This window comes from Cucumis sativus, chromosome 3, assembly GCF_000004075.3.
Source record: "Cucumis sativus cultivar 9930 chromosome 3, Cucumber_9930_V3, whole genome shotgun sequence".
NCBI classification, from domain to species: Eukaryota; Viridiplantae; Streptophyta; class Magnoliopsida; order Cucurbitales; family Cucurbitaceae; genus Cucumis; species Cucumis sativus.
In genome coordinates, this window is record NC_026657.2 from 11,715,335 (window position 1) to 11,730,496 (window position 15,162).

The 15,162-nt window shown below is 34.7% G+C and overlaps 3 protein-coding genes across 5 annotated transcripts; 1 reads left to right on the plus strand and 2 right to left on the minus strand.

Annotated features, from left to right (window-relative positions):
• Nucleotides 1-32: 32 nt before the first annotated feature.
• On the minus strand, nt 33-4,437 carry LOC101215060 (probable glucan endo-1,3-beta-glucosidase A6). 2 transcript variants are annotated; one of them, XM_031883149.1, is made up of 6 exons: nt 4,206-4,437; nt 2,938-3,469; nt 2,477-2,727; nt 1,867-2,388; nt 1,637-1,691; nt 33-476 (listed from the first exon to the last, which is right to left on the minus strand). In XM_031883149.1, exons 1-5 carry the CDS (start codon nt 4,264-4,266, stop codon nt 1,654-1,656), a joined length of 1,404 nt encoding a protein of 467 aa, XP_031739009.1. In that variant the 5' UTR covers nt 4,267-4,437; the 3' UTR covers nt 33-476; nt 1,637-1,653. The 2 variants fall into 2 exon arrangements, with proteins under 2 accessions (XP_031739009.1, XP_011651104.1); XM_011652802.2 differs by lacking the exon at nt 33-476 and having other exon boundaries at nt 1,432-1,691; nt 4,206-4,424.
• An 821-nt stretch (nt 4,438-5,258) lies between these two features.
• LOC101215544 (putative disease resistance protein RGA3) lies at nt 5,259-12,680 on the minus strand. 2 transcript variants are annotated; one of them, XR_004215449.1, is made up of 3 exons: nt 8,973-12,680; nt 8,467-8,702; nt 5,259-6,147 (listed from the first exon to the last, which is right to left on the minus strand). XR_004215449.1 is itself a non-coding variant. In XM_011652803.2 (2 exons), exons 1-2 carry the CDS (start codon nt 12,413-12,415, stop codon nt 8,657-8,659), a joined length of 3,489 nt encoding a protein of 1,162 aa, XP_011651105.1. In that variant the 5' UTR covers nt 12,416-12,680; the 3' UTR covers nt 8,394-8,656. The 2 variants fall into 2 exon arrangements, 1 of the variants encoding a protein (XP_011651105.1); XM_011652803.2 differs by lacking the exon at nt 5,259-6,147 and having other exon boundaries at nt 8,394-8,702.
• Nucleotides 6,860-8,439, plus strand: LOC101215307 (crocetin glucosyltransferase, chloroplastic). The gene is made up of 2 exons (XM_004147624.3): nt 6,860-7,633; nt 7,787-8,439. The coding sequence occupies exons 1-2, from the start codon at nt 6,862-6,864 to the stop codon at nt 8,020-8,022; spliced, it is 1,008 nt and encodes a 335-aa protein (XP_004147672.1). The 5' UTR covers nt 6,860-6,861; the 3' UTR covers nt 8,023-8,439.
• Nucleotides 12,681-15,162: the final 2,482 nt, after the last annotated feature.

Here is a 15,162-nt window from a genome sequence, read left to right on the forward strand (position 1 = left end):
AATCACTAAGGTAATAGATTTGGCGTTGGGTTGGTGGTAATGAGATTGGTTTTATACTTATTGAAATTTTAGGTTATCTAATATACATGATTAAATTGTTATGCGTGATGTTATACAATGTTTTTGAAAACATCACGAAACAATACACGTAAAACAAAACACAATACAAAGTTTGGTAATCCAATTTTGTGCAATATATATAATTGAACAAAGTAAAGTTAATAAATTACAATTAAAGTTAATACAGCTACACACTTAAAAAGCTCAATTGAGAGAATGATCACTTAAGTTTCCTCCAAACGTGAAACTTCCTCTTGATGAAACTTAGGATCCCCTGAGTGTGGAGTACTCTTTCTTTCACCAAGAACATTTGTCTTTCTATCTACAGATGAAGTTTGCAATTTATGGATAAACATGCTGGTGAGTTTTACCACACAATCACAGCACCAATAATATGCTTTAAAATGGCCAACGCCCTAAAATGGATCAAAACCACAAGATATATGGAGGTTTGAGAAGATATTCAAGGGAAGAATAAATTAACTATGTAAGAAAAAATATGGGAGAGACAACAAAATCTAAAAAATATCATGTTGATAGACAAGGAAAAATTCTTACAGAGAATCGGTTGTCTTTTACGTTACATGTCATTGAAAATATTTTACACCTAAGATGCTTTTCTAATTCATTCAGCATAAGATGTGCTCGATAGTCAAATAACTCATGTATTGTCAGATCCAAAACAATGAAATTTCATTAAAATAATTGAACTTTATACATCCAAAAGTATATATTATATGCTTTTTCAACATGACATGTGACCATATATCAAGATATATATTTTGGCAATGGGACCAAAAGGAAATCAATGGCAAAATATTAATCACCAATTGTCAAATCCAACACAGTACCCCATAACCAAAAATCACAATCATGAATTATGAGAGAGGGAGAGAAGAAAAGATATCTCATATAGACCACTGGGTAAGAATCACATGTTACGTGGGCATTACTTAAGAATGATGTGAGATTTCAAATCAAACTTTCCACAATGTCTAAATTATTTTATTCTCATTCAATGTGCCAACGTTTTTCTATACCATAAATTAAAGCATTCATGGAAGTGCTTCAAACAACAAAACCATCTTCCACTGTGAAGTTCTTCTGTGATGGAAAAGCAATTTGTAACTTTTGTAACTATAGTTATCTCTCTCAATTTCTTTAAACATTTTTTAATCATACTTTCGTATATCTTTAAGATCAACCTTGTTGGTCTCCAATATTGATTCATTAATCATATCTCCTACTAAACTTGGATGCTTTAGACGATAAGTTGAGTTATGAAGTCTAGAATAATTAATATGTTGAAGTTAGTGAGTTTGTGTTTACGATAAAGTTGTAAGTTGAAGTTTCTCGATAAACATACGAAAATGAGAAAGAAAAAGATTATTGTGTGTATGCTAGCTTTTATTAATTTGATAGGCAAATAAAACGTTACAAAATCCTTCTAAAGAGAAGGAAAAAAAAAAAAAAAGACTTTCCATCACATATTTCATAAATGTAAAATGAACTTTATTGAAACTAATTTAACTTTTTTTCTCCCTTTGGGAAGAAAATATAAAGGGAAAAAATATACCCTATGAGAAGTTCTCTTTAGAATGTCACACTTGGGAACCTGCATGAACCATTACCTGCCAACAAAGTTATACAACAAATCTAATGAAAAAAAAAGTGTAACAAAAAGGATTTGTTTGTAATACATTTCAAGTGGAATATTAATGAAAACTAGCTAAGAGATTAGGTAAGTTTTGACGTTTGAGAAGCAAAGATCAGAAAATAGACTTAAGAAGAGAGAATTGAACTCACTAGGATCAGTAGTTGTTTGCTCAGCAAGTCCGTTGAAATAACAGCTTGCTCCTTGGCTTCTAAACTTTGACCAATATGAACTAAAAGCATAGCTTGCATGCCAATACACTGATACTGGCTCATAGCACTCCCTCCCCGGCGACAGCGCCTCGCACGTCCCGTCTCCTCGACCGCACACGTCATCCACTGTTGCCCCGAGCTCCATCAAATCCACGCCTCTCGCTGCCACACACCACAACCTTCCCCTAAATGGCATATTGTTCTCCACCACTGGTAGCGGATCGTATTCAACCGAAGACTCTTTTCCAGTTAAGTCGATTTGGTAGTTTGGACTCCCATCGGAGCTCAATAGCCCCCAATGTCGCTCTGTCCCTGATCCTGGCTTTTGGTTCTCGTCGAAGAGAGAAAATATGAACGTTGGTATCACTACCTTTGGTCTCGCTGGTGTCCCGACTGTAGGCTTTGCCGTTATCCTCTTTACTAGATTTCGATTGTAGGTTGCCGCATTGAGGAGATTGGCACCTAGTGTAAATAGATATGAGAAAAGCTCAAACATACAAATAAGTGTTCATTGAGAAAGTCAATTCAAAACAGACCCTTTTGTACGTACCTGGTTGTTCCATATCTCCAGCGGTTGGCCACCCGGTCTCTGATATAACGAGACGAATATCTGGATAGCCAAGTTTGGCCATGGCAAAGATGAGAGAATCCAGCATTTCATCCAAAAGATTAGTATACACAAGCCCACTTCCCCCATCGATCTGTTCAAAGTTTCCATTGAAAAGAGCGAAATCCAAGTTGATATTCATGGGGTCTGCTGCCCATGCAAAGTATGGATACACGTTCGCGAAAAAGAAAGATCTGTACAAATATATACGAATTATAAGATTAAATATATATAGAAAGCCTATGCTTGGATCGATTAAATATATGTATAGCAACCTTTTATTTTGGGAAACAAATATCTTTTTGTAACTTTTATCCAACTATTTTTCATACACCATATCAGTAAAATTATGACCTTGACATTCTAAACTTTGATCAACGTATACGTCTAATAACAAGACTAACCTGGTTTCGTTCAAGAAGTCCAACATCGGAGCCACGACGGTCCGTTGAATATCCGACCTAAACGTCCCTCTCGACGGGGGAAATGTGGTTTCCAAAACGTCCATAGCGACCGGAGTTCCGACTCGAATGATCTGCAAGTTATTAGCTTTAAGGGAACTCCAAATCCTTCTCATGGCTGGGACAAGATCATTCCAAACTTGACGATCAATATCAGAATCAAGGCTCAAAACTTCATTTCCGACGAGAATGAAACGAATCATTGTTTGAGGATAAAATGGAAGAAGGTTGTTTAAGATCCATTGGTCAGCTCTTGTTTGGTTGTTAGCAATGCCTGAAATTTCATTGTTGGGAATCATAATGGAAACTTGAAACTTTGTTTTTGATAAATTGCTTAAGATTTCATGGTTGGCATCATATAATTTCACTCTTCCAACTCTCATGGAGTTCATCATTTCAATGGCAAGATTTGGAGCTGGAAGATTGTTCCCAAGTTGGCCATAGTTTATTCCTATCTTGCTTGAAATTTCAGCATCTACATATCATGATACAAAGAAAAAACTTTATTGTTATATATATAATCAATGTAAAAGTGAGCTTAGCTAAACTTGTCGCTAAAATCAAACTTGTAGTTTTTTCAAGTATTCCGTTTATACAAATGTTTGTGAACAAAATATAAAGATATGTAAATCAAATTTGATTTTGTTTTTAAAATTTGGCTAAGAATTCAATCGTGTACTACAAAAAATGAAAACTATGATTTAAAAGAATGGTGAGAAAACAAACATAATTTGACCGTTCGTATTATATTATAGAGACAGCTCAATAGATTTATATCATTGACTTCCTAAACTTTTTGAAAGAAAAATAAATATTAAAAAAGAAAACACAAGTTAGATTATGTTATTATCACTAAACTTCAAAACAATGCAATGGTTTCTTTTCTTTTCTTTTTTTCAGTACAATAGGGAGTAATTAAGAAGATATGAATCACACACCTTTGTTTTGTTACTAACACAATTGAACGATAGTTAAACGATGCTTGCTTTGATTTTTGTTGAAGTACAATCATGTAATGAAGGTATTTCTAGCTTGCTTTTTTTAATCGACATGACATCGTCATTTTGTCAATTAACTAAACGTTATGAAACGTAAGAATTTTGATAGAAAAAACAAACAAACAATATATTTTTTTAAAAAAATCTGTCAAGACTCAAAAAAGATCAAAGTGGGTAATAAGAGGAGCAAAGTGAAAGAGATCGTGAACTTACCAGAAATAAGAATGAGAGAGAAGCAAAGGAAGAGATAGCAATTGAGAACAAAAGTTTCCATATATATATGTATATATATATATCTCCAACCTAACAACTTGTTTGTTTGAAGATTGTAAGCTTAGAAAAACATGAGAGATATTATGGCAATGAGTGGCCTCTTGTGGGCTTTTTAAAAGAGAAGGAAGGATGGATGGATGGAGAGGTTAGTTTAGGGACGTAAAGATGGTGAATGAATTAATGACAAAGGAAAGTGATATTCTTTTGAAGAACTTACAACTAAGAACACAATTATGGATCAAAAAGGCAAAGGGAATGGGGGGTTTTGTTATTGCAAAGGACAAAGATTATGAGTGCTGTTTAAATTTAAAGTGGAAGTTAAAGAAGTGAAGGTGTGAGAAGAAGGGTATCTTTCTTTTCCTATTTTTCATTCTTCTTTTTGTTTGTTTTTCCTAACATGATTGAAATTAAAGTCTACAAAGTGTGTGTGTATATCTTTGTGCAAAAATTATGTCCTTCGAGGTCTTGGTTAGATTGCGTTTAGGTTATGAGTTATCAAACTCGAGACTTCAGTCCTTAAGTTTTCCATTCGGTCTTTCTGGTTTTTCAATTGAAAATTTTATAATATTTTTAAATTAAAAATTGTATTGTTTTCAAATATTACAAATACAACAAAACTTCATCGTCTATCAATGATAAACAGTCATAGACACTAACAAACTACCAGTATCTATTAGTGATAGATGTCTATCCACGTCTATATATCGTTGTCTGTCACTAATAAATAATGGCATATTGCTATATTTAAAAAAATTTCAACAATTTTGTCATTTAAAACCATTATTGACCCTAAAAGATGTAGGTTCATCTTATTTCCCTCTCTTTTTCTTACGCACTCTTCTTCTACCTCTTATTGACAAGAGCTATCACTAGCCAATCACCAGATATTGCTCTATCATTGAGCAACAATGACAGTTGCTTTCATTTTCCTGCATTCTTCTTGATTTTGTTGTTTCCAAAGTTTATTCATGATGTTTAGAAACGATCTTCAATAGAAGAAGATGCCAAAGCAATAGGAATAGTTATATATTGACATTTATATCATCTTTACACCAAAATGCTTTTAAAAAACTATTCAATATGACCAGCACAACATAAATGCTTATGAAAATTGTGCAAATCACCCCTAAAGGTTGGAGTTAAGTTTAGGAGAGTGTTGCAGTTAACCCCTTAGCTTAAAATTGGGTGAAGGAGGGCAAATTTTGTCAAAAGAAAAAAAAATGATCCAAATGAATGTTACAGAGTAGAGAGTAACCAAGGAGGAAGAGGAAAAGGTGACCCATTTGCGTATTTTGCCTGCTCCTCTTCCATATCAAACGTGGTGGTCGCCGGTAGGTGGTTTGTAGGAATAATGGGAACGTTTGATTCCGGTGGGTTCACATCTTTGGTCGAAGTGGCAATTGGAGAGTTGTTGAATTTTCAGAAGAAAATCTGATTGGCCATTTTGGGAATGTTCTTTGTCAAGTTTATTGAGAGAAAATTCTTGAGCCATTCTCCAGCCTTAAAAAATGGAGATCTGTGGTTTTTTGTGTCAGGTTCTTGAGATGAAAATGGCGATCTCTATGGGTTTCATTTGTCCGTTGCTTGATTTGTCATTACTCATCAAGATTTTTCCTCTTCCTCCTCCTCAGTTTCTGTGTAACATTCATACGTATGAATGATTAGGAATTTTTTTAGGACAAATTTGCGCTTCTCCACCGTTTCTGTCAGTCACCCAATTCTAATCCCAAGGAGCTGATAGCAACACTTCATAAAGTATTCTCTCTCGTGTATAATTCCAAAGTTCTTAATCTGTAAGAAGGCCAAGCCATATATATCTTTCCAACTACTTCAAATAATTTGAGTTGATAAGAACTAAGGACAGTATTTGTTGGGAACCTACCTGAGATATAAACAAATATGAAATAAACTAAATTATATCTCGAACTCTTACCTCACGTGTTAGAGTCAAATAAACAACTGATCATAGAATTGCAAATAATAAAGCATAAGAAAAATGAGAACACCACAAAAAATTATACATGTTCGTCCCAAACTCAGAACTATATCCAGTCTTCAGAAATTGCAGGTTCTACTATGATGGAGATTAAAAAGACATTCTGGAACACACCAACAAATCTCTCTTCCCAAATAGTCCAACACGAGCTATTTGAATTCAATTACCACATCTCGATAACTTGAAATAAACGATAAAAGAAACTCTTAACCCAATTCCTCGCACTAAAATAACACATTGGAATAAAATTATTTTTTTCTCTTATGGCAAGAATCTCACGGCACACACAAAATGTGTCTGTGCCATTTCCTTCAGATGCATAAATATGTATTTATATACTCATTATGGCCATCTAACTATCTAATTAGTACCAAAATGGGCGAAGCCTATTAATTCAAAGAAATTCCAGCCACTTGTTTTCTTTTCATAATTGAAAATGAGTTTGGAGTTTTGTAAGCTCCACAGTTTCTAATCATACCATTATCTTGTTATTAAAAAAATGAAAAAATAAACTTTTGTAAGGTTGCCCCATGACAATAATTTAACATAAGATATTTCTCACGTTTCATCCAACACAAGGAAGAGCATTGGACAAGAATAATGAAGCATGGGAATTTCCTTCTAGTCTCACAAAGCCCAACAAGCCATCTCAACCCTACTCTCCATTTCGCCTCCACCCTCCTTTCCCTTGGTTCAAAAGTCACTCTTCTTCTCACCAACCATGCCCTCAAAAACATCTCAGAAGACCAACTTCCCTCTGGCTTGTCTCTCTCCACTTTCTCCGATGGTTTTGACAATGGTTTTACCTACTCCGACCTCCAGCTCTGGTTTGTCGAGTTTGAGCGCCTTGGTCGCGCTGCCCTTGTCAACCTCCTATCATCCTCCTCAAAACAAGGCCTTCTTCCCATCACTTGTATTGTCAATACGCTACTCATCCCTTGGGTCGCTCAGGTAGCACGTGAGTTTCATGTGTCAACCGCAATTTTATGGACTCAATCGGTTGCTGTTTTCGATGTGTATTACTATTACTTCAATGGCTATAGTGGTGTTATTCGAAATGGGTATAAAGAGGATGACTCTAACTCATTGTCATTTAACATTTCACTTCCGGGCTTGCCTTTGATGAATGTTTTGGACCTTCCGAGTTTTATGGTTTCTGATGATCATCATGGACTTATTATCAAGTCGTTCGAGGAGAAGATACAAATTCTTAAGGAGGAGGATAATGTCCCAATTCTTGTTAACTCTTTCGATGCATTGGAACATGATGCTTTAAGTGCGATCGGGACGTTTAACTTGATCCCAATTGGACCCTCGGTTTTGCTTCCACTTGGATGTGAAAAACAACGAAATATTTCATATTTTCAAGATGGTATGATATATAGTCTTGGGTTTTCCTCAAGGTTTTTATTTTATTTTTGTACTAAAATTTCAAAATATATAATATTGAAATAATCTAGAAAGTTCAATAGCTAAAATAAGTTAATTTACTCTAATTTCACTACCGTTTTTTCTTCTATATCAGGCCAACAGGCTCAAGAGGATTATATCAAGTGGCTCAACTCCAAACCTGATTCGTCAGTGGTCTACATAGCATTTGGGAGCTTTTCAAAGTTGTCAAAAGAACAAACAAAAGAGATGGTTGGTGCATTATTAGAATGCAGTTATCCATGGTGCTCACAGGTAGAGGTCCTGAGCCACCGTGCAGTGGGTTGCTTTGTAACACACTGCGGATGGAACTCAACAATCGAGTTTCTATGAGCATATGAACCTAATGGATCACAAATTTCCAGTATTCCAAGTTTATCAAAAGTTGAGACATTTTCTGACCACTAATTGTTTGAAGCCATTGTTCCAAGTTTCTATTATTTATGTACTCATAAGTCACACACAAGCATCAGATCATATCACATAGAAGAAGAAAGGGCAGATCAACAAAGGATCAAACGCAAGCAAGTGGCAAATGAAGTTGACATAATTGAATGGTGAAGTCTCACTTTTAGAAATTAGGCTAGTTGCAGCAAAGATATTTGGACATAAGCAGAGTATTTATGAATGGTCATGTGGTTGATTTTCTTCGTTAACCATAATATGTACTAGGTCTCGTTTGTGATTTTAGGATATACAAGCACTTACCTCATAATAATAGTAAATAAATCACAAAACATATTTACGATATCAATGTTTTTCCATTTGAAACAATACCTCATCAGATATAAGTGATCCATTCCTTTAAGATGAGTACACGTAGCCGAAGTGTTCATTACAAAATGCACGCATGAATTGACCAAGGACCTCAGCAGCAATAGAATTAATCTGATGAGAGCGCTTAGTTGATTCAATTAACCAGTTCAAAATGCACTGTTGTCCATGCTTCATTCATTACAATTGGTCATTAGCTAGGTTTGTGGCAAACTTTGAACTGAATCCTTTGTTGGTCCCTATTGTCATAGCAGTAAGTTAGATTTCAGACACGTGTATGTGTATGTGTATGTGTATGTGTATGTGTATGTGTATGTGTATGTGTATGTGTATGTGTATGTGTATGTGTATGTGTATGCGTATGCGTATGCGTATGCGTATGCGTATGCGTATGCGTATGCGTATGCGTATGCGTATGCGTATGCGTATGCGTATGCGTATGCGTATGTGTATGTGTATGTGTATGTGTATGTGTATGTGTAATTTGGAAACTGTTATCTTTTACTTACTCATCAACCCAATAATTGAATGATATGAATCTTGGAATGTAAGAAATCTTGGCCCATTCTGATTCGTCTTGGTAAACCCTCAACTCTGGGCAATTGAAACTCCGCACTTCCTCCAATTTGGCGAGGCAACCCATGGCTTCTGGAAGCTCTCTCAATTTTCTGCAACTCTCAATGTGCAAACTTTCCAATGAGTTAAGATTTCCTAACCACTCTGGCAGAGATTCAATGCCCTGAAATCCAACAATTTTCAAGTGCTTTAAGCCAGTTAGGTGTTGAAGCTCATCAGGAAGTGTGCTTTCTGCAAGGCCAAAGTCTATCATTGCAAGATTTTCAAGAGACTTGAGATGCAAAAGAGGCCTAAAATCAAACCCCTCCATGAATCCACCAATTGACAAACTTTTCAAGCAAGTGAGGCAGTGAAATCCTTTTGGCAATTTCTTCAAGCCACTAATTGTTAAAGACGAAAGATTATATAAAGCTTTTATATCTGGGGTTGATGTGAGATCAGAGTGCCCAACAATGGACAATTCATTCACAGAAGTGTACGATTCTAGCCCATGAGATTGAATATTTGTCCACTTTGTGTCATATCCGGTCTTGCCTTTCAAAATATCAGTGAGCCACTGAATAGTTGGAAAGGATTTCAAGTGAAGATAATACCAAACCTTAAACTCCTCAAGAGATGACAGATTACCACGTAACTCCTCAGGCAAACCACTCAGGTTGCCAGAGTGTATAATACCAAGTAGTTTGAATGTCTGAAGAGTGATCTGTGAAATTGGGTTGTTGACATCATCAATTTCTAATGTCCTAAGAGTTGAGAAGTAATCAGGTGCAATTTCTAGTCTAGGACAGTCGAGAATTTTCAACTCTTCAAGACAAGGAAAAACTGCAACTTCTGTTGGCACTGCTGCTTCTTCCCAACGTCCAAGATTATTCATGTCTGAAAGATGAAATCTTTTCAATTTTGGAAACAAACTTCCTTCTCCATATTCATTCCCATAGAACTCTGTTCCTATACATTTTAGGTTGTGTAATCCAGAAATCTCAAGAACCTTAAGATTGGGTAGATGTCCAAATGTTGGAATTCTTCGACATCTGCTACAATTTTTTAGAGAAATTTGTACCAAATTTTCAACAAAAGTAAGATTTGGAAAAAGTTCTCCCATAAAGGCTTCAACTGTCAAGTACTGAAGATTGATGTGTGGTTGAAGTCCTTCTAAAACAGAAATGTCATGGTTATAATTATTTTCTCTTTTTTCACTCCATACCAGTTTCAATTTGTACACCTTATCCTTTTTCACCAAATCTGCCCTCATGGCTTCCTCCTTATTTCTTACTAATTCAAGATTGTAAAGCTTTAATTTACCTCTGAGATTCCTCAAGTATCCAAGCTCTTCTATATGGAAACCCTTCTTTGTCCCAACAACAAAAAAAGGCAAGGATTGAAGATCAACCAACCTGCCTAAATACGAAGGCATGTGCCTAGTTGTTGGTCTTTTAACATTCATATAGAAATGTCTCAAGCTGATCAATTTTATGAATTTTTTGGGGGCTTCTCCACGGAAACAACCCAGCCTCAGGGTCTGCAATTTATAAAGCTTAACAATAGATTTTGGAAGTTTCTTTATCATATTATTTGAGACATCAAGATACCTTAGATGCTTTAACCTTCCGATTGAAGTTGGTAAGTTTTGGATTTCACATAGGGACATGTTCAGAACACGCAAGCGCTTGAAATCTAAAATCTTGTGGCCAAACACATCTCTATCCAAAAATAGAGAACGCAACTTCTCCATGCTCCTTCTAGGAGGCAACGTTACATTTTGCTCGCAGCCAATCAGGGATAATTGTCGAATTTGAGGAACATCATCAACCAGACCATTAAGATTCGAACCCAGTGCTTCACATTTTGAGACAGAATAAGCAAGATCATGTAGAAGATGATGCATCTTACAGTGTGTAATTTTACCATTCTCATCTTTAACAATATCTTGAAATAAGGAACGAGCCAGCAAGATATTGAAGTATTTATCTCCTATATCTTCCATGGTTTCGGGGTTTACTTTATCAGAAGGTTGAATGAACCCTTCTGCCATCCAAAATTGGATTAGTTGTTCCTTTTCAAAGTTAAAACCCTTGGGAAAATTAGAAAAGTAGGCAAAGCATTGTTTCAATGATGAGTTTGGCAGATGATCCACGCTTAATCTCAAAATAGATGAAACGTCATTTTCATTTTGAAGTGGATTCATTATAAGGGTTTCCAATGTTGACATCAACCAAGTCTCTGTTCTTTTCTTAAATTGTACAGCCCCTCCCAGAACTTTTGCAACCAATGGAATGCCTCCAAACTGCTCTGCAAGCACATTCTTAATAACTTCCAATTCTGGAGTCAGTGGTAATCCATTTGCCGATGCTCTTTCCTTGAATATTGACCAGCATTCATCATCCGATAACTTTTCTACATGATGACTGGGAAATGTTTCCATGATTTTTCCAGCTTCCTCACTTCTAGTTGTCACAAGAACTCTGTTCCCAATACTATTTGTAATCTTTAGCAGAAGACTCTTGAAATTGTTCCACAGTTTAACATTTTCATTCCACACGTCATCCAGCACAAGAAAATACCTTTTCCCTTCCAGCTCCTTTTGTAGCCTTCTAAGTATAGCATCCTTACTATCCAAACCACTTGGAAAATTCGTTAGAGATTCCAAAATTGCTCTTAAAATCTTCTTTTCATCAAAAGTTGCAGTCACACACACCCAAATAGTTTCATCAAAATGTGCTATCACAAGCTCATGGTTGAAAACTGCTTTTGCCAAAGTTGTCTTTCCAAGACCACCCATTCCCACAATAGGAATCACAGTGATCCTTTCATGAGTGGCATTATCAACAACAACGTTCACTATTCTAGATATATCAGCCCTTCTTCCTACAACTTCGAATTCATCAAGAAATGAGTCAGTCTCCGGAATATGGCCATTATCAGCCACTATTTCATCATTGCCCCCTTTAGGAATAACCCCAACAGCACTAGCCTCCCCTTTAATCTCATTCAAAACTTGGGTGATGGTTCTAATTTTACGCGCCATTTTCAACCTAAACATCAAGGGATTCGAGAACGAAAAGAAATCGCGTACTCTTTTCTTCGAATTTCCATTGACGTCCACTTCTCGCCTAAGGTCCTCGTAGGAGAGCTCGTCCAGCACAACTTCAGCATCGAGCACTAAATCCTGAAGCTTAGTGACCCAAATCTTGACCGACTGTCGGTCGGATTTTGTTCGATCGACATCGCGAAGAATGGCTTCGAAGAAGAGCAATGAGTGGAGGAGTTTAGAGAGGTCGTGGTTGAAACCGGAGGCCAGACGGATTTGTTGGGTTGCAAGGTGCAATGTCTTCTTGAGAATCTCTTGCAGTGCAAATGTCCATATAAAATCAGCCATTTGTGGGTTTCTTTAGGCGTCAGTAAATGGAAAATTTTGGTGGGTTTTCCATGTGTGTGCTGGGAATGGGGTTGCTCCATTGGTGAAAGAAGGAAGACGAGGCAGAAAGTATTGACTTTGAATACTACAATATTGGGGTCAACTTTTTGATGTTCAAAACAGCGACGCTGAGGAAACTCACAAACAACCATCCGCAAATTTACTTTTTTTATTAGGGCCAATTCTAAATAATTGTAGGCCTTTTATATAAAATATATAACAAAGCTCGACCCGGTATAAAAAATATTAAAAATGTTCCGTTAATACAATATTAATTTTTTTGCATTTGCGTCATCTCATTTAAATTTGGCTATATTCTTTCAAGATTCAATCCTTTGCCTTTGATTGATTTGGGTAGCAAATCCAAGTCTAAACGAAGATTTTTTTTGTTATATGATGGTATACGGTTATTTATATTGGTGTACAGAAATCTCATTTAAAATTAATTTGTGAAAGATAAAATATTTGAATTAAATTCATATTAAACCTATATATATATATATATATATACCTGCCTACATCTACATGGTTAGCTTTTTTGTGATATTTTGTATCATTTGAGGACATTAGTGAAAGTAATGCTAAAGCTAGGCAAATTTTGAAAATATATAGTTCATTATTAAGCCTTCCTATGGGTGGTTTGGTTAGACCTTAGAGAAACATGGGCCTATGCCCAACAAGCTTTAAGCCCACCTTAGAGTACTATAGGTAACTAATTAGTCTTGTACAAAATTTAATTATTATACATTTCAAAGAACAAATCTTTCTAATTACTTTATGAGATTATGATCATTTCCCTTTTGTGTGATTGTGTTTGGAAAGTATGATTTGTATATGGAAGGTTTGTTAATTGGTAATTAACTTAAAGAGAAAAATATATGATAGTTTGCATTAAAGAATTCGTTTGTTTTTAACTAGATAGTTAATAGTACACGAGTAAAAGAAGTAAATTTTAATGTAATTTTGCTTAATAAACCGTCATTAAAGTTCATTTTAAATAATTGATATCATTTATGTCGTGTGAAAACACATTATACGTTTCTATTCACTTTGGTATTAGATTAGGGTTTCTTATTCTACCTAATAACTAATCATGGTACCACAAAATGGAATTATTTCTATTTGTGAATGGCAAATAAGGGTTGCCTTTTTCTAGTTATTAGTTGGATCATAAATAATTCAAAACTCTATGGTTGATACATATGTATGGCTCAATTAATTACTTATTAATTCATGTAGTATTTAATTCATGAAACCGTTATACTTTTGACTAAGAAGTTAATTTAGATGATAATTCACTATAAGAACTTTTGTCTCTATTGATGATTTTTTGAGCTAGAAATGCAACCAAAGTACGTCTCAAATAATTAGTTTCAAGAAAGATTATGAGTATAAAAGTGAGGAACAATAGTTTAGAGTCGTGACTCAACAAAAACAAAGCTACGAAAGCTTTATTCTTAAAGTACAGTGGCCAATATCACAACTAGTAGTATATAAAGCCCTTGACTTAACCAAGTTGGTATAATCTTTCGAGTATCAAACAAAAAAGTGGTCGCAAGTCTTGAAGAGTATACTCACTGTGTGATGATTTTCACATATGTTTTTTTTTTTAAATACGACCAAAATCCAACAAAAGATCATAGATATTAAGTAAGGAAAACGATATTTCCATTATCATTAAGGCGTAATTGCAACAATCAACGAGTTTAAAGAGTATATATACGTTGTCGTTTATAACATCTCTAACCACTATGAATTATATGAAATAACAAATGATATAAAAAGAATAACACACCCATTTGATTTCACAATTTCTCATAAGAATTACCCAAAATGCATATGAATTGAATATCTAAACAATATTGATACTTTTTTTTTGACACTAAAGTACATAAATAATAAACAATAGCCCTAGACATGTCTATACTTTATAAAAGGACATTGCTTTGCTTTTAAAAAAGAGAAAAAAAAAAGAGCTTTTTTCTATAAAAAATTAAATTTATTGGAATTTATCTTTTTTCCTTTTTCTTTGGTGTTCATCAAAAGAGAAAAAGTTTGTTATTAAAACTTTAGGGTCACAATCCTAAAACATCTCTATCAGGTGGTGTGTGTGTGTTTGGTGAGATTTGTCAAAGTTTTTAATAATAATAATAGAAAAAGCCTTTGCCTTTTTTAAGTTTAGATAATGCAAAATAAATAGCATTGTTATTGTCCCCTAGTGGGGACCTTTGCCACCTCGCGGCCGCATGTGATTTCGACACGACTCTATACTCTCTAACTAAATTAATAAAACTACCACGTCGTTTTTATATAATTATCGAGAAAAGAGCATTATTCAACTAACGTATAATATTTATTATTGTTGATTCAAAAGTTAGATATTTGAATCTTTTCTTTTATAGGTATATTACGAAACTTTTATCTCAAAGAAATAACCAAGTGTGTCGAGTACGTAGTTCACTGTGATCGGCTACTTGAGAAATATGAGATTTCGTTTTAAGAGTAATCGAACTTGTATCATTTTACCGATGCCTTGACAAACTCTTGAAGAAATGTTGTTTTGATCGTTTAGTTTTAAGTATAGTTTTTAAATGATTTTTATGTTTCATAAATATTACATTGTTATTGTTAGGGTTATTGAGTTGGTATCAGTTAATTTTCGATACAATCGTACTTTTTAAGATTTGAATTTTGTTGCATAGGATTAA